An 18740-nucleotide genomic window follows, 5' to 3' on the forward strand; every position below is an offset into this window, starting at 1 on the left:
GAGCTGAGGTGGTTTTCATACTCATTAACATTAGTGCCAGTTGTGGTGTTCGACATGATCAAGGTTATCAGTTGTTCCCATTTGCTACCAAACTTAGCTTTCAGTATTGTGTGCAATAAATATCTTCATTGAATGTATCAAGAAAATGAAACCATTTCAAATTCAATTACAAGTGACTTTCTGAGGTCTTTTAACTAAGTGTGTTATGTCTGCTCAGTTTGACTAGTTTTTCATTTTTTATTTATGTTTTAACCTTTCTTTGGTTTTATTTTCATTTTCCTTTTGGTGCCCTGGGCCCCTCAGCCTTGAGGGGGGAGTAGGGTGACTCCAGATACAGTGCAATGGTTGCCCAAGCCTAGGTAAGTATTTGAACTATGGAAGAATGCTGATACTTTGGAAAAAGTTATTGCCTACTCAGTTTTACTATATAGCTGCGGTTCATCAGATTAGTAGGTTGTGACAGTATTTTTTCCTACACCTGTAAATATTAAGTTTGATTTAAAATAAATTATTACTCGTTATGTAGCTTTATAAAAATATTGCTACTTGGTTTGTTGCAACTGAATCTAGATATTCAGATAATTTACCAAAAGAATGGCTGATAAGTGACACATAAAGATTTATTTCGGTGACATACATTTAAAAAACTTAAAACAAAGAATACGAGTTAATTCAATACTGACACCATTTATTTGTATCATGTTACAGGTGCTAACAGCTTTTGTCATTCATACGCAGAAGATGCAACAGAAATGAAACACAACAATCACATTGACATAGACAAGCAAGTAAGCAGCTCACTAGGAAAGAACCTAATGGCAATTATTGTCCAACTGCTTAGGTTTTGCTCTAAACTGGCATTTATATTTTCCTATAAAATATCCCACAACTTCTCTGGAAAATCAGGAGGATGTAGTACACATCAAAAAAATTTCATTCTAGCAGACAAGTTAGTCATAAGGGCAATTGCAAAACAGCATCTGAAGTTACATTGTTACTTTTCTGAAAAACTGTGAAGGCCATGTGATCTGAATACTTCAGCTTTTGTTTTGTAAATTTCAAAAATCCAGAAGATTTAAGAAACAGTACTTAGCAGTAGTTTCAACACAGATTTATTGACATTTATGTAAAGTGGGAGCGGTCGCTTTGCCATTACCATAAATAAAATTTTACTGACTATAATCTTCAGATTTTAATGTCCAAAAGGGCTTAAACAGGCTACCTTTCTCCCAGTTTTAATGACGACCAGCACTAACAGAGCTTTCTTAAATTACTGTACACAGAAGTTGAGGAAATTACTGATCACGAGATTTAGTTGTGGAACTTAAAAGCTACAAAATTATCATTACATTAACAGGATATTCTGAAGTTTTTACAATCGAGATATTTTCAAAAATGGAAAGCGTAGACAATAGTGAGAGTAATTTCGACTAAGTTTACCGATAATAAATTATAACTAAACATTTTTGGTGTGACGTTTAATTGAAAATTTTAAATTCTGTCATTAGGAGACGATTCAGCGAGAAATTGGTGACTGTGTCAAGCTAGGAGTTTATCCACTGCCTCGTTTTTTTTTCTGTTCCTCCTCTCACCTACATGCGATCTGACAATGAAAAAAACACTTTCTTGACATCAGTAAGGTCGTTTTCGTGTACATAGCAGGTGTGGCCTCAACTCCTGAGTTCTTCGTTAAAATATGTTTGTGTTGATGAATAGTAGATGAAGCACGAACACGATGTGGCATTTCAGTCGAGCGATAGCTGCCTGAAGGATCCTTCCAATCCAAAGAGGTCGGTCATTGTCTTGGGCTTGCCGGGCCGCTTCGACTCGTCCACGCCGAACTGTGCGTCCTCTTTGAAGAAGCTGCTGTAGCTCTCCACCTTAGCCTTCCAAGCCTCTGGAATGAAGCAGAGTCGTCACATAGTGGGTAGTAAGCATGAGACACGACAGCAAAACATTGTTGTTGCCTAGTAATATCACTAGCACAAGAAAACGTGCCAAATATTGTCACAACAAGGAGAGATAACTCTGAAATGAGACCTTAATACGTGGACGAACAAGCTGGACTTAAAAAAAAAAAAAAAAAATATTTCAGAATGGTCATCAGAGTAGCTAAGAAGGAGGCGGGAAAGACATATGTGAAAAAAAGGCTGTGATGGGTCCTGTCACAAATAACTCCTATTTTACTTTATTTTATTACACATCATTATATCAACGTAAAGTTTACAGCTTTAGCCGGTGCAGTTTTGAGCAGGGAGCGGCATGTACTGGGTGATTATAATTAAAGTGCAGCTACTCAGAGAAGTTCATTGTGGACTGTAATTATCGTATGGCTGCGAAAATTGGTAGATATTATAGTGCGTTAATGTAAATACAAGATATGCTGAAAAAAAAATGAGTTCCACTTTTGGCGCTGCGAATGCAAGAAAGAGTATAGAAATTAATCCATATGTGTTTGATTAGAACCAGGACGTGTGCAGTAAAGGACAAACAAGTCAGAAAGACGTAACGTTGATTTCATTATTAACTGCCACTTATCTAATTTGTTCAATATGAGCACCAGAGACGTTGATGATATGCTGCGTCCATAAAATGAAGTGATCAGTAGTTGGAGGTCATTAGAGACGGAGCACAAGGTCGGATTATGGAAGCATGGGGAAGGAAATCGGCCGTGCCCTTTCAAAGAAAATCACGGAAAACCTAAATCAGGTTGGCCTGAAGCGGATTGGAACCGTCGTCCTCCCGAATGCGAGACCAGTGTGCTAACCACTGCGCCACCTCGCTTGGTTATCGGTAGTTGGTCGCGGTAGCTGCGGAGGAATACAAGCAACGTGTTGATGTACACTGGCCTTCAGGTCAGGTAGAGACCAAACGTACCCCTGGTAAATGCGTTCTTTTAGGTATCCCCAGAGCCAGAAATCTCATGAGTTCAGATCAGTTGATGTTTCACGCCATGCATTTGGAAAATCTCTGGAGATAACACCTTCCTGAAACGTTGCGTTAACCAGTTCTCTCCCTGGGTAAGCGACATAGGGCGTTTCCCCATCTTGCACGAAAACAGTGGTTCCCACGCAGTTGCGCTCTTCCAGGGCAGGCATCACGTGCTGTACGAGGAATTCTTGATAATGTGCAAATGTTAAGGTACACCTCACAGCTGCTCTGGGTATATTCTCTTGAAAGAAGAACAGACCGAGAATAAAGCGGATTGTGAATTCACATCACACAGTCACATAAGGCGAGAGCAATGGCTCTTGGCGCACAACATGCAGTTTAACAGTACCACAGACTCGGTAGTTCTGTATATTCACTGCACCCTGTAGTGTAAAATGGGGCTCCTCAGTTCATAGAATATTATCCAGCCACATGTTATCAGCTTCGATCCATGCCAGATACCCAAGGGCTAATTCAAAACTTTGCTGTGGATCTTGTGGTTTCATTTGCCGCACCGTCTGGATCTTACGCGGGTACCAGTGTCAAATAGACTGCAAAACTTTCTGTACTCTTGACCATGGAATGAACAGTTCTCGCCGACCATTGTGGCCGAGCGGTTCTAGGCTCTTCAGTCCGGAACCGCGCTGCTGCTACGGTCGAAGGTTCGAATCCTGCCTCGGGCATGGATGTGTATGATGTCCGTCGGTCAGTTAGGTTTAGGTAGTTGTAAGTCTAGGGGACTGATGACCTCAGATGTTAAGTCCCATAGTGCTCAGAGCCATTTTTATTTGAACAGTTCTCATGGTAGTTAGCAACCTCGTAGATCTTATGCAGGTACCAGTGTCATATAGAGCACAAAACTTTTCGTAGTGTTGACCACGCAACGGACAGCTCTCACGGCAGCAACAGAAATCTCGCAAATAACCTCCACTGGTATAGGACTCCCTCCTCTTCCAGCTGCCACAGCAAGCTTACCTGTATTTCTGAATTTCATTATCATCTCCCTTAAACCATTTAATGACATCGGGCCTCTCCAGTTCCACTAACAGCGCACGGTCTCTCTTCTCGATAACCACTGTTCACTCGCGTTATAGCTTGTGAAATGACAGTTGGATACAGTGTACAGTGACAAATTAGCAGCTCATACCCACAACGTAAATTAATTTTTTTCAGCGTAACTTGGTTCCGCATTAACATATTAGCATATGTACCAAGTTTCGCTGTCATACGGTAATTATAGATCACACAGGGCCTCTGTGAGTAACCGCACTTTAATTGTAACCACCCAGTGTAAAAGGGTTTACTCAGATGGCGAATGTCAGATATATCAGGTGTGTACTACAGAGCATTTATTGAGGCGGATGAACACTGAAACTCATGAGCGAGAAACAATGTGAGCGTCATGTCAACGAGTCAATTACAGTTATCTCTTTTGTTTATTACGGAGTTACGTAACATAAACACTGTATTTCGTAGTTAACGTAGGCATACTAACCTTTTGTAGTACTGAGTGATTTCATTGAGTTATTCTTAAATAAAAGCTACATCTTTCCCCTTCGCAGACACCTTTCTCCCCGAAAAGGGAAATTTAAAGCTGCCCCTCAAACACTCAGTATTACTGCTATCCTGAATTTCAGTGTTTGTCTCATGCACAATTGCTTGGATGCTATCTTTGGTTCCATTAACGGCCTTTGCATATGACCAGAAAAATTAGTCGGTGGTAAACTATCTGGACCATTCATATTTTGCGATAGAGTTGCTTGTGTTTTGTAAAAGATCATTTCGTAATGTACATGTCGGCGCCGGACGACCTGGAACTCGCATACGTTGCGCTAAAGCTGCTAGCTTCGCAGAACACAAGCAGAAATTATGCGGAACTGATGAAACAAGTCTGAAAAGCATCCAGTGAACATTTCAGTGCACGAACGTAGATTCTTAATCCACAAGAACAACTAATTACAAATTTAGAAAGAGAACATTGTAACTCATCATGTAAGAGACTTTTTTTATGTATTTCGTTGTTGTAATAATTGTTTTGCAAACGAGATAAAACAATTATGCGGAATAAAAACTTACTGATCTTACGTCTGCGCTGTGACAACTTACGCAAAAATAAATAAATAAATAAAAGTGTACGCTCACTGGACAACTGACCGGACCGTATTAGCCAGTTTCGACAACTGCAACAAATAATTTAAACATTACTGCTTACTGCTATGACTCCATGATCTACAGTTTATTTTATTACTTTGGACTACGAGGTACCTGGCGTTTCCTGATAAATCAGGAATTTTATTTCTCACGCACCATAAGCTGGTTTCATTCACATAATCCAAACCGATTCCTTCCCTTTTGTCATTTACGTTTGGTAATTCTTTACGGAAAATCATTCGGAGCGAACTGAATTGCTCACAGTCTCGGCAGAAACTGCGCGGCACCACTCACATCACTTTCACGGTACAATATAACGCACAATGCATTGAGCGAGCATTGACATTTTTTAATCACTGCAGTCTTCACTAATAAGGGTATCTTAATACACTGTCCAGTCACATTGGACCACCGCCTGCGTTCGACAACAGCGTGGAATGACCACTCACAGGTGGTAGGTGGTAGCAGTAGCAGTGGAGAGTATATAAAGCGTGTCGAAGGGACTCGCAAGACACTGCAGTCGTTGTCAGAATGTGGTAACGAAGCAACTTATCTGACGTCCATAAGAGCATTATCATTGGCTTTCGGCCTGAGGGTGGGAGCATTTCTGAAACGGAAAATTCTGTAAACTGTTGACGAGCCGCTGTGCTTAAAGTGTACTGCCCATTGCAAAACGGCGCTATCGAAAAGTGGCGCCGAGGCAACTGGTGGTGCACCACGGGCCGTAGATGACAGGGCTGAACATCATCTGCAGAGATGTGTATGGGCGAATACACCAATTCAAAAAAGCAGATAAAAATTCACTTGCGCCTTCCTGAGAGACAACCTCCACTCATTTCAAATTAACAATGTAAGTGTAGACTAGATGTGGCTTAAATTCAAAGAAATAGTATCGGAAGCAATTGAGAGATTTATACCAAATAAATTAACAAATGACGGAGCTGACCCTCCTTGGTACACAAAACGGGTTAGAACACTGCTGCAGAAACAACGAAACAAACATGCAAAATTTAAAGAGACGCAAAATCCCCAAGATTGACGATCTTTTACAGAAGCTCAAAACTTAGCGCGGACTTCAATGCGAGATGCTTATAACAGTTTCCACAACGAAACTTCGTCTCGAAACCTGGCATAAAATCCAAAGACATTCTGATAGTATGTGAAGTATGTTAGCGGCAAGAAACAATCAATGCCTTCTCTGCGGGATGGCAATGGAGATACTAACGAAGACAGCGCTGCCAAAGCAGAGTTACTAAACACAGCCTTCCGAAATGCCTTCACAAAAGAAGACGAAGTAAATATTCCAGAATTCGAATCGAGAACAGCTGCCAACATGAGTAACGTGGAAGTAAATATCCTCGGAGTAGTGAAGCAACTTAAATCACTTAATAGAAGCAAGTCTTCTGGTCCAGACTGTATACCAAATAGGTTCCTTTCGGAGTATGCTGATGCGTTAGCTCCATTCTTAACAATCATACACAACCGTTCGCTCGACGAAAGATCCGTACCCAAAGACTGGAAAGCTGCACAGGTCACACCAATATTCAAGAAAGGTAATGGGTGTAATCCACTTAATTACAGGCCCATATCATAAAGTCGATATGCACCAGGATTTTGGAACACGTATTATGTTCGAACATTATGAATTACCTCGAAGAAAACGGTCTATTGAGACACAGTCAACATGAGTTTAGAAAACATCGTTCCTGTGAAACACAACTAGCTCTTTATTCGCATGAAGTGTTGAGTGCTATTGACAAGGGTTTTCAGATAGATTCCCTGTTTCTAGATTTCCGGAAGGCTTTTGACACAGTACCACTCAAGCGGCTTGTAATCAAATTGAATGCTTATGGAATATCGTCTCAAATATGTGACTGATTTCGTGTCAGAAATGTCACAATTCGTAGTAATTGAAGTAAAGTCATCGAGTAAAACAGAAGTGATTTATTGCGTTCCCCAAGGTGTGTTACAGGCCCTTTGCTGTTCCTTATCTGTATATACGATTTGGGAGACAATCCGAGCAGCCGTCTTCGGTTGTTTGCAGATGACGCTGTCGTTTATCGACTAATAATGTCATCAGAAGATCAAAACAAACCGTAAAAAGATTCAGAAAAGATATCTGAATGTTGCGAAAAGTGGCAGTTGACCATAAATAACGAAAAGTGTGAAGTCATGAGTGCTAAAAGAAACTCATTAAACTTCGGTTACACGATAAATCAGTCTAATCTAAAAGCCGCAAATTCAACTAAATACCTAGGTATTACAATTACGAACAACTTAAATTGGAAGGAGCACATAGAAAATATTATGGGGAAGGTTAACCAAAGACTGCGTTTTATTGGCAGGACACTTAGAAAATGTATCAGAGCTACTAAGGAGACTGCCTACACTACGCTTGTCCGTCCTCTTTTAGAATACTGCTGCGCGGTGTGGGATCCTCACCAGGTAGGACTGACGGAGTACATCGAAAAAGTTCAAAGAAAGGCAGCACGTTTTGTATTATTGCGAAATAAGGGAGAGAGTGTCACAGAAATGATACAGGATTTGGACTGGACATCATTAAAAGAATGGCGTTTTTCGCTGCGACGGAATCTTCTCACGAAATTCTAGTCGCCAACTTTCTCCTCCGAATGCGAAAATATTTTGTTGACACCGACCTACAAAGGGAGGAACGATCACCACGATAAAGTAAGGGAAATCAGAGCTCGTACGGAAAAATATAGGTGTTCGTTCTTTCCGCGCGCTGTACGTGATTGGAATAATAGAGAATTGTGAAGGTGGTTCCATGAACCCTCTGCCAGGCACTTAAATGTGATTTGCCGAGTATCCACGTAGATGTAGGTGTAGACCGCCCAGATGAAGCAGGGGGCTTGAAACATCGTGTTCTCAAAGACGACAGTCTCCTGGTTCATGCACCCATGCTGACGACCCTTATCAGCGACGAAGGCTGGAATATGCACGACAATGCCGCAGCTGTATGCCCACTGAGTGGCAACAGGTGACCTTTTCAAATGAACCACGTTTTATACTCCGTCGGACAGATGGCCATTGGCTTATACGGCGTGAAACACCTGAAAGCAAATACCCTGCAATCAGGAGGGAGCGTTATGAGCTAGGGAATTATTTCGATGCGTTCCCTGGATGATCTCGTCATTTTGGAAGGCACAATTGACCAACACAAGCATGCATCTATCCCTGAGCGGCCATATCCACTGCTATATGACGTTTGTTTTTCCTCAGCACAATGTCACCTACCAGGAGGTCAATGCAACGTGTCATACAGTTCGCGGCGCACGTGCGTGGTTCGAAGATCACCGGGAAGAATTTACCGTACTACCTGACCAACAAAGTCCCCAGATTAAAACCCAATCGAGAAACTTTAGCACCACCTCGATCGAGCTATATGCGCCATGGATCCTCAATCGAAAAACGTAGGGCAGCTCTGGCCACAGTATCCGAATCGGCATGGATCTACATACCTGTCGGTACTTTCTTGAACCTCTATGATTCTCTTGCTGCACGTCTCGCGGCAGTCTGCCCTGCGTAATGTGGTTATTCAGATTTTTGACAGGTGATGACATTGATGTATCTGGACAATGTATAATGCAAAGGAGAAGTGGGTGGTAGAAAGGGTCCACTGTCTGTCTCTCTGATCTTGCAGTACGTAGCAGCACTTTATGAATTTTCCCAAGTGGTGCCAATGTCGATCTGTTTTACAGGCAACTAATTGGATGCATTCAGTGTTGTTAGTTTGTGCATGCATCTGTTATCTTGGCTTGCATCCATACTCTTGAAACCATTGTGAACTGCGTGGGAGTGGGTACTTGACAATGTACAAGATATTACGGCTTCTTCCAGTGCCATTCGTGTATTGAGCGCGGGCAGAATGATTGTTTAAACGTCTCTGTGCATGCTATAATTAATGTAATCAGGTCTACATCTACACTTACCTCTACATGGTTACTCTGCGATTCACACTTAAGTGCCTGGTAGAGGGTTCATCGAACCATTTTCATACTGCTTCTCTACCATTCTACTCTCGAATGGCGCGTGGGAAAAAGGAACACCTAAATCTTTCCGTTCCAGCTCTGATTTCTCTTATTTTATTATGGTGATCATTTCTCCCTACGTAGATGGGTGTCAATAAAATATTTTCGCATTTGGAAGAGAAAGTTGGTGATTGAAATTTCGTAAATAGATCTCGCCGCAAAGAAAATCGCCTTTGTTTCAGTGACTGCTACCCAAACTCGCGTATCGTATCCGTGACACTCTCACCCCTATTGCGCTATAACACGAAACGAGCTGCCCTTCTTTGCACTTTTTCGATGTCCTCCGTCAATCCTACTGGTAAGAATCCCACACCGCGCAGCAATATTCCAGCAGAGGACGGACAAGTGTAATGTAGGCTGTCTCTCTAGTGGGTTTGTCGCATGTCCTAAGTGTTCTGCCAACAAAACGCAGTCTTTGTTTCGCCTTCCCCACAATATTATCTATGTGGTCTGTCGAATTTAAGTTGCTTGTAATTTCTAGGTATTTAGTCGAATTGACAGCCCTTAGATTTGTGCGATTTATCGTATACCCAAAATTTATCGGATTCCTTTTTGTACCCATGTGGATGACCTCGCACTTTTCTTAGTTTAGCGCTAATTGCCACTTTTCGCACCGTACAGAAATTCTCTCTAGATCATTTTGTAATTGGAATGGATCGTCTGATGATTTTACTAGACGGTAAATTACAGCATCATTTGCAAACAATCTAATAGGACTGCTCAGATTATCACCTAGATCATTTATGTAAATCAGGAACAGCTATGACACTACCTTGCGGAACACCAGATATGACTTCTGTTGTACTCGATGATTTACCGTCTATCAGTCTTTGTTTCGCCTTCCCCACAATATTATCTATGTGGTCTGTCGAATTTAAGTTGCTTGTAATTTCTAGGTATTTAGTCGAATTGACAGCCCTTAGATTTGTGCGATTTATCGTATACCCAAAATTTATCGGATTCCTTTTTGTACCCATGTGGATGACCTCGCACTTTTCTTAGTTTAGCGCTAATTGCCACTTTTCGCACCGTACAGAAATTCTCTCTAGATCATTTTGTAATTGGAATGGATCGTCTGATGATTTTACTAGACGGTAAATTACAGCATCATTTGCAAACAATCTAATAGGACTGCTCAGATTATCACCTAGATCATTTATGTAAATCAGGAACAGCTATGACACTACCTTGCGGAACACCAGATATGACTTCTGTTGTACTCGATGATTTACCGTCTATCAGTCTTTGTTTCGCCTTCCCCACAATATTATCTATGTGGTCTGTCGAATTTAAGTTGCTTGTAATTTCTAGGTATTTAGTCGAATTGACAGCCCTTAGATTTGTGCGATTTATCGTATACCCAAAATTTATCGGATTCCTTTTTGTACCCATGTGGATGACCTCGCACTTTTCTTAGTTTAGCGCTAATTGCCACTTTTCGCACCGTACAGAAATTCTCTCTAGATCATTTTGTAATTGGAATGGATCGTCTGATGATTTTACTAGACGGTAAATTACAGCATCATTTGCAAACAATCTAATAGGACTGCTCAGATTATCACCTAGATCATTTATGTAAATCAGGAACAGCTATGACACTACCTTGCGGAACACCAGATATGACTTCTGTTGTACTCGATGATTTACCGTCTATCACTACGAATCGTGATCTCTCTGAGAGGAAATCACGAAACCAGTCACACAACTGAGACGACACTCCATATGCACGCAATGTAATTAATAGACGCTTGTGAGGCACGGTATCAAAAGTCTTCTGGAAATCTAGGAATATGGAATCGATCTGACATCCCTTGTCAACGGCACTCATTACTTCATGTGTTGCACAAGAACGATATTTTCTGAATCCGTGTTGGTTACGTATCAATAAGTCATTTTATGCAAGGTGTTCGAGTACAGTATATGCTCCAAAATCCTACTGCAAATTGAGGTAAGTGATATGGGTCTGTAATTCAATGGTTTACTCCTATTTCCTTTCTCGTCACGACCGTTATGGGAGAAATACTGTGGAGTTGTAGTACAGTCCTTACTTAAATCTAAGTGATCCCCCTCCCTGTTCTACTCGCGAATGGGGCGTGGGACAGAATGATTGTTGGAAATACTCTGCATTAACTCGTCATGAAGATTTCGTGAGATGTATGTGAGAGCAGTAATATGTTGTCCCACTGTCTCGAAATTTCAATAGTAAACTTCTTTGTTCCGCACAACGCCTCGATCGTATGCCGCTGGAGTTTGTTGAGCATCTCTGTAACGCTCTCGCTCCGACTAAAAGATCACGTGATGAAACGCGCCGCTCTCCGTTGGGACCTCTCTGTCTCTTCTATCAGTCCTACCTGGCATGCGTCCCACACTGATGAACGGCACTAAAGAAGCAGTCGAACAATCGCCTTGTAAACCACTTCCTACGTGGATGAATTACATTTCCTTGACCTTCTTCCTATGAATCTGAGTTTGGCAGCTGATTTTCTCACGATTTGTTTTATGTGGTCATTCCACTTAAGGAGCCCGCCTCGATAGCTGAGTGGTGTGGGCACGGTAGCTCAGCGCGTTCGGTTTGAGAGCTGGTTGGCCTCTGTAATAAAAAACTGAGTGGAAGGATCAACAAAACGAACTTGAACGGATGTCATGTGACGTCCGCAACGACCAAACACAACGGAAAAAAAAGTGGTCAGCGTGACGGATTGCCGTCCTACCGGTCCAGGTCCGATTCCCGGCTGGGTCGTAGATTTTCTCTGTTCAGGGACTGGGTGTTGTGCTGTCTTCATCATCATTTCATCCTCATCCGGCGCGCAGGTCTCCCAATGTGGCGTCGACTGTAATAAGAACGGCACCAAGGCGGCCGGACCTGCCCCGCAAGGGCCTCCCGACCAATGACGCCAAACGTCATTTCCTTTTTCCATTCCACTGAAGGTCGATCTGGATAGTTACTCTTAGGTATTTTACGGAAGATACTGTTACCAGCGATTTTTCAAAATAGTGTAGCTGTACAGTAGTGGCTTTCTTTTCCTCTATACGCGCAATATGTTACATTTATTTACGTTCATGATCAGTTGACAGAGTCTGCATCATTCATCAGTCCTCTGCAGATCATTCTGCAAATCGATACTATCATCTGGCACTGCAGTTTTGTTATAGACAACCACATCATCTGCGAAAACCCTTAAAGAGCATCCGATGCTTTCTACTAAATGATTTATATATATTGTAAACAGTAACGGTCCTATCACACATCCTTGGTGCACTCCGCAAATTGCCTATAGTTGTATTGATATTGTTCCGTTAAGAGCGACCTGTTGAGTTCTGTCTGCAAGGAAGTCGTGTATCCAGGCACAAATCTCGTCCGACATTCGGTAAGCTTGTATTTTTTTTTTCAATAATCGGCAGTGCAGGACGATATGAACTGCCTTCCTGAAGTCAAGAAACAAGCTCTCGAACTGATTGCCGTTATTTACCGCGCTATGGATGTCATGGAGGAACAGAGGGAATTGAGTTTTGCAATATGTCTGTTTGCGAATCCTTGTTGATTTTTATAGAAGAGATTTTCTTCCCCAAAAACAACATAATTATGGAGCATAAAACAAATATGTTCCAGAAAACAGGAGCAGCTTAGTCTTTTTCCAGTCGCTTGCTCCAGCGAACGACGATAAACTGCTACTAGTAGGGGAGAAAGTTCTTTCGCATAACGTTTGTAGAATCTTATAGGTATCTCATCTGCTAATGATGCCTTTTCACTGCTAAGCAACTGAAGTTTCTTTTCTATTCTGAGATCGGTTATCTGCAATATCTGCTATTCCGACGTTCGTACGACTGACTGACTGAAAGGAGGGGCCGTGTTCCTATCTTCTTCGGTGAAACAACTTCGAAAGCCCGAATTCCGTATTTCGGTCTTCTCTCTGTTATCCTCCGTTTCAGTGCCTGTAAGGTCAATGAGTGACAGAGTAGGTGATTTCTAACCGCTGACTGATTTTATATGAGACCAAAACCTTTTAGGGTTTTTAGTCAGATTGGTTGACAAATTTTTACTTTCAAAGACATTAAACGCTTATCTCATCCCCCTCCCTTCGCTCATTTTCGCTTCTTTCAGCATTTGTTTGTCTGATAGGTTTTGTCTATTCTTGAACATGTGACGAAGGTCGCTTCGTTTACGTAGCAGCTTTGTAACACGGCTATTAAACCACGAAGCTTCTTTGCACTGAATGTGGGAGCTGATGTCTCCTTACGCACATTTTTACAACAATAACAGCTACTACTGCTAGGACTGTCACAGAAAACTGTCGCTAGTCTGTTACGTATGTACGCTCCTAAAGGTTCTTGTTTTTAAAAACCAATTACTGAAACATACTGTGTTTGCACTAAACTAACACTAATTATTTCCGCGCACCATACTCGTATGAAACCGCAAGAATAATAAGTAATACAAAGGGAAGTACCCTCTATGATGCACTTCACAGTGGTATGCGGAGTAAAGATATAGATGTAGAATTCAAAGGAACAACAAAAATATTAACTAATTCTTGAAACACGACGTCTCAAACGAAAAGAACTGCCTGTAGTACGATATTAGTCTACTGTTGGAATATCTTCTACGGGTATAATTAGTTTCTGGATATTACTGAAAACGTTCAGTGACAGCTTTTTTGAGGGAACATCGTGTCAGCGTAGTTTTAGAAAATAAATTACAAATATTTAGAATTAACTTAAATGCAGAAACTTAATTTTAAAAAGGAAAGTCTCTACTTATTTAATCTGAAAAAATTAATTTTGTGAGTCAGGTATCGTACAGAAATATGCTTCCAGTAAACGGTGATGCAGTCAGCCAAAGAAGGTGAAATCTCCCAGAGGTTCTGAGCTATGCGATTTCGCCGACAGCGTCCATCATTGTCTAAAAATGCTACCAAGTTTTTTCTGTGAATGCGTTTAATAATTTCCAGAACAGACAGCAGCATGAAGAGAAAGACACTCCTCCGCCTTCTTGCAGGAAAAACTTTAACTAAAAATGCCCTCACTGGATTCAGCAGTCAAAGAATAAGTAGCCACGGCTTGTCTGTGCTTCTGACTCTCTTACTGCAGCACACTGAGATCCCTTTGCCTCCAACAAATGGTAGTTCACGAGGCGCCGCATTTTGAGAACCGCTCGCTGGATTAGCAGTCTTCTATTTTCAGAACTAAGCTTCCAAATTATCTCTGCTATTTGTTGTATGTCACGTTGTGCTGCTCGAGATAAAAGTACTTAGGCTGATAAACACTTTGAACCTCTTGGCGAAAAGCTACCGGATAATGAAATCGACAAAAGGATACCAAGACAAAGCGGGGTAACTTGACCTTAGATACTGGCGATGTGGAACTGATAGTTGTAAGGAATCCCACACGATAACGGGAAGTAAGTGTGTTTCAAGCCACTGAACGAATGCTGAAACAGACAAACAAAGCTGTTAAGATACGGAATCTGTGCAAAGGGCCTGAGAACTGTTCACTCGTCTGGCCGTGTGACCTGACGCCACGAGATGACGGAATGCTGAATCACGGCAGTGAACTTGTCTCGCAGCTAGCAAATTTCGGTAGTTCCAGCAACGGAATTTATGAGGAATATCCGGGAAGGGCGTAAGCCACTGTTAGCTCGTTTCTGTCTAAATAGCAGAAGTGTGTGTTAAATAAAATCTTGTGTTGTGTTAATTACAATAGACTCGCGCTGATTATAACCTCTATGAATTGAATTTCTCGGTAAATCGAACTAGTTGTCCAGTTCCTTGAAAGAACCTCAATGAATCAAACAAATTCTGTGTGTTGTGGTACAATCGATAAATCGCAGCGATTATCTTGACAGACCGCCCCAGACACACTATATTTCGAAGACAGAGGACTGTCTAACACTTGTAATAATTTACTACGTCACGATCGCATAGGCACATAAAATAGTTACTTCGGCTAGCAGTTACCATCTTCAGAGGTGCTTCACACACTAAACAGTTTTTTTTAATCATGTGACGAATTACGTACTTTCATTCAAATGTTAGATGACTTCATTATGTTTAAATGACTAAAAATATTTATATATGCGTCTATACGATGTATAAATAAATAAGTTAGGCATCTATGAAATCGTGACGTAAGAAATTATTATACAAACATTTATAAAGATCGCATACTTCAAAGTGGAAATACATTATTTTTTAAATTCGATAATTCGAACAAATAGTGAAAGCTGCTAACAGTCTATGTTCCATGAGTATAAAATCGTTTCTATGTCTTATGGCTGCATCAAAAAGGCGTGGATGACAACAGAATTGCTCAGTGAGCGGCCATTGAGGTTGAACAAAAAAACGAAAAACTAGAAGCTGAAAATCCTGTTTTCTTCTGGACATTTGCGAAGTTCATAACAACACTCAACATTTATATAATATGATTTTATTCCTCCTGAGACGACCACATCGAAATTAAAACATTTGACAAACGAATAATTCAAAACAATAAAACTTTGCACCTCAAAAAGTTCTGACCATGGTGTTAGGTAGCACTAAGGCCCAAAATAACAGTATGGCCGTTGCTAGTAAGGCTTAGAAAAATGTTACTCTGATGAAGATTTCTAACAGTTTTAAGAAATGTAGGTTCATCAAGGAGTAACAAAATCAGCTGCAATGCATCTATTACACCAGAAGAAGCAAAGTCGTCACTGGGAACGTTGCGCTGATAGATCCTTAGAATGGAAGTAGACTGGTATATTTTCAGCTTTGGCTAGAATAGAAAAAGCGCTTGACCAAACATACTGGAAGTCCCTGCGCTAAAGAAAGACCACTGATTCCTTGCCAAAATAAAACTGAAGTATTTGCGGAAATTTTGTTTTCATCATGTCATGAATAACACAGTTGGTTTAGATGTCTGTAATTTTTGTAATAAGTGAATTCCATAATTTTTTGAGTCTTCTCGTGTTTTACAGTCCTTTTTTGACAGCAATTAGAGTTTAATTTTTCAATAAGGTTTTTCCTTAAAGTAAAACTGCTCTCCAGCATTCTTAGTAGAGTTTTAAATTCTTTGTCGTGTGCGCATTGCACGTTACGACACACGCAGCCACAGTTTGTTTCTGACGAGCAAAGAAAAATTTTGTAGTGAGTAGATTATACTTTACTGCTGCATTTGATGATATGTTTGTTTTCGGGAACTTCAGTACACCAGAAACAAAATAGCATGCTGAGCAAGAGGTAAGTTACTTTTATTTCAGGGCAGATCTGACTTTCATTCTTGTAAGCAAACAGTACGTGGCCAGAATTTTTAATTGTTGTGCTAAGTAAGCAGATTCATTTAGAGTGAACATTGAAGATAATCACAACAGTTATTTTCTTCCGAGTTGAGGAGTATTTTTATTTTCTTATATTTCAAGTCAGATATTCCACTTCATGTTACGTAGCTTTCATGACGTGCTTCAGTATTGAGTTTGTAACATAGTTTTCCCTGAATACACGACTAATTTCTTTTGGGATTTAATTAGATTCATTGCCATTGTTTAAAATTCAGCGTTTCACTAAGATTAAAGTTTTTTTCACAACATTGTTCACAAGCGTAATACAGGACCAAACAACAGTCATTATTGCTCAGCAGCTACGTTACTATCGGAGAAAGTTTTTGAAAAAGAATATTCAGCATTTCATACACAGATAAATTACATAAAAAGCTTACAAATTAATTGACTCTCTGCGACATTCTGTCATCCCGCAATGTTGGTCGGAGTAGCCCGAGGAACTCCCGTCCCACGCGTAGGCTGCCAATAACACCACAACACAAACGGCCTCGTCTCGAGTGGGGTCATGATCAAGAAATATGGACTAAATATTAATGACGTCGCGTTGTGTTTAGCGATAAACCCAAGTTCTGTACTGTCTTGGATGACCATCGTCCCTGAGTATGGAAAAATGCAGGGGGCCCATTCTTCCAATGTTTTGGAGCGGCATAGTACTCTTACTCGTGGAGTGATGGTGTTGGGAGCCATCGGGTATGACATTAGGTCAAGAATGGTAGTGGTTCAGGGAACTCTGTTGGCACACGGTGCGTCTCGGACATACTGCATCCTCATCTGTTACGTTTCATGCGACAGTACATTGGTACTATTTTTCAACAGGACAATGCACGTCTACACACGGCACACGTCTCTGCGAACTGGCTGCATTATATTGTGTTGGGTTGCTCCCGTTGCCAGCAAGGTTCGCAGATCTGTCCACATTAGAACATGTGTGATGCCATTTGGACGTCAACTCCGTCCCATTACCAGTATCCAGGATACAAGAGGCGGCTTACATCAGGAGTGGGTGCAACGGATATATGACATGCTTCCCAACGGAATCAGTGTACGCACCCAGATAAGAGGGCTGCAACGTCATACTGATAAGTGGGCGCAAACTGCAAAGTTCATCGTAAATTTGATTCCATATTATTGCAATCACTGAAATAACACCACATATTCACAAACCACGAAGTTTCAATCCTTTTCCTCCTCCGCTTCTGGGTACTTCAATTTTTTTGGCAGGCAGTGTCTATAAAAATTAATTAAATAGAAAAACGAAATCAACTTCCTTTTAGTCTCTCTTGTAGCTGTTACTTTTTACTTATCCTTGTAAAAGATGCGAATGTTATTGAAACTACTGTGAATTTTGTAATTTTATTTTTGTAGGGGATACCTTTATTTCGGCTTTTCATGATTTCATCCAACTCTATCAGCCAAACTTCATTTAAATCGAGCTGTTAACTATTCGAACATTTTTTGAAGTCCCTTGATCTTCGAATTATCGAGAGCTGACTGTATTTCGGAAATAAGTAGCCACATTCTAATTGTATCTTGAGGTTTGGAGTGGAAATGTCGTCTTTCACGGTTAACTTACTTTGGATGTCCTCCTTAATTTTGGTTTCCAAAACTATATGTATTAGGAGAAGCATTGCTACCCAGTTTTAATTATCTAGTTTCGTCTTTTGCTCTCGACTCAACCATCGCGTTCAGATGTCGTAAATGAAAAGATCATCATCTAGTTCATTGGTCTCACTGTTAGTTTTGCTCTTTCCTTCAGTAGTTAACTTCCTCCTTGTTGACGAAGTTGATTCAAAATGGTTAAAATGGTTCTGAGCACTATGGGACTTAAAATCTAAGGTCATCAGTCCCCTAGAACTTAGAACTACTTAAACATCACAAGCATCCATGCCCCAGGCAGGATTCGAACCTGCGGCCGTAGCGGTCGCCCGGTTCCGGACTGAAGTGCCTAGAACCGCTCGTCCACAGCGGCCGGTGACGAAGTTGAATTGAATGTGTAGCCCTCACATTTATGTTCTTCAGTGCGCTAACACCGGGTGACTCAATACTTTTTTTTTCAAGGGCTATTTGGCAGACGTCCTGTTATAGTTGAAATCAAAGCTTTGTCAGTATCTATGTATTGCAGACAAAGCTGCAATTCATACATACGTACTGATCACTTCTGTAGTTTAGTACATGGCTTGCAGGTCGTCGGTTGTGTCACATCAGTTCTAAAGCTAGCTTGTTTCTTAGCTTCACTGAAGTCCAATGATCTTTCTATACGTGTGGTAATAATTTTAGTGAATATTGCGAACGTAACG

General features: G+C 40.9%; 1 protein-coding gene across 1 annotated transcript in view; it reads right to left on the reverse strand.

Moving 5' to 3' along the window:
• Window positions 1–1745: 1745 nt before the first annotated feature.
• LOC124545745 (alpha-tocopherol transfer protein-like) overlaps window positions 1746–18740 on the reverse strand; it is a 92860-nt gene continuing 75865 nt past the window's right edge. Inside the window, exon 7 of the mRNA XM_047124687.1 lies at window positions 1746–1897. Within this exon, the coding sequence (XP_046980643.1) occupies window positions 1746–1897 (152 nt within the window). The remainder of the gene's footprint in view (window positions 1898–18740) is intronic.

This window comes from Schistocerca americana, chromosome 8 (genome assembly GCF_021461395.2).
Source record: "Schistocerca americana isolate TAMUIC-IGC-003095 chromosome 8, iqSchAmer2.1, whole genome shotgun sequence".
NCBI classification, from domain to species: domain Eukaryota; kingdom Metazoa; phylum Arthropoda; class Insecta; order Orthoptera; family Acrididae; genus Schistocerca; species Schistocerca americana.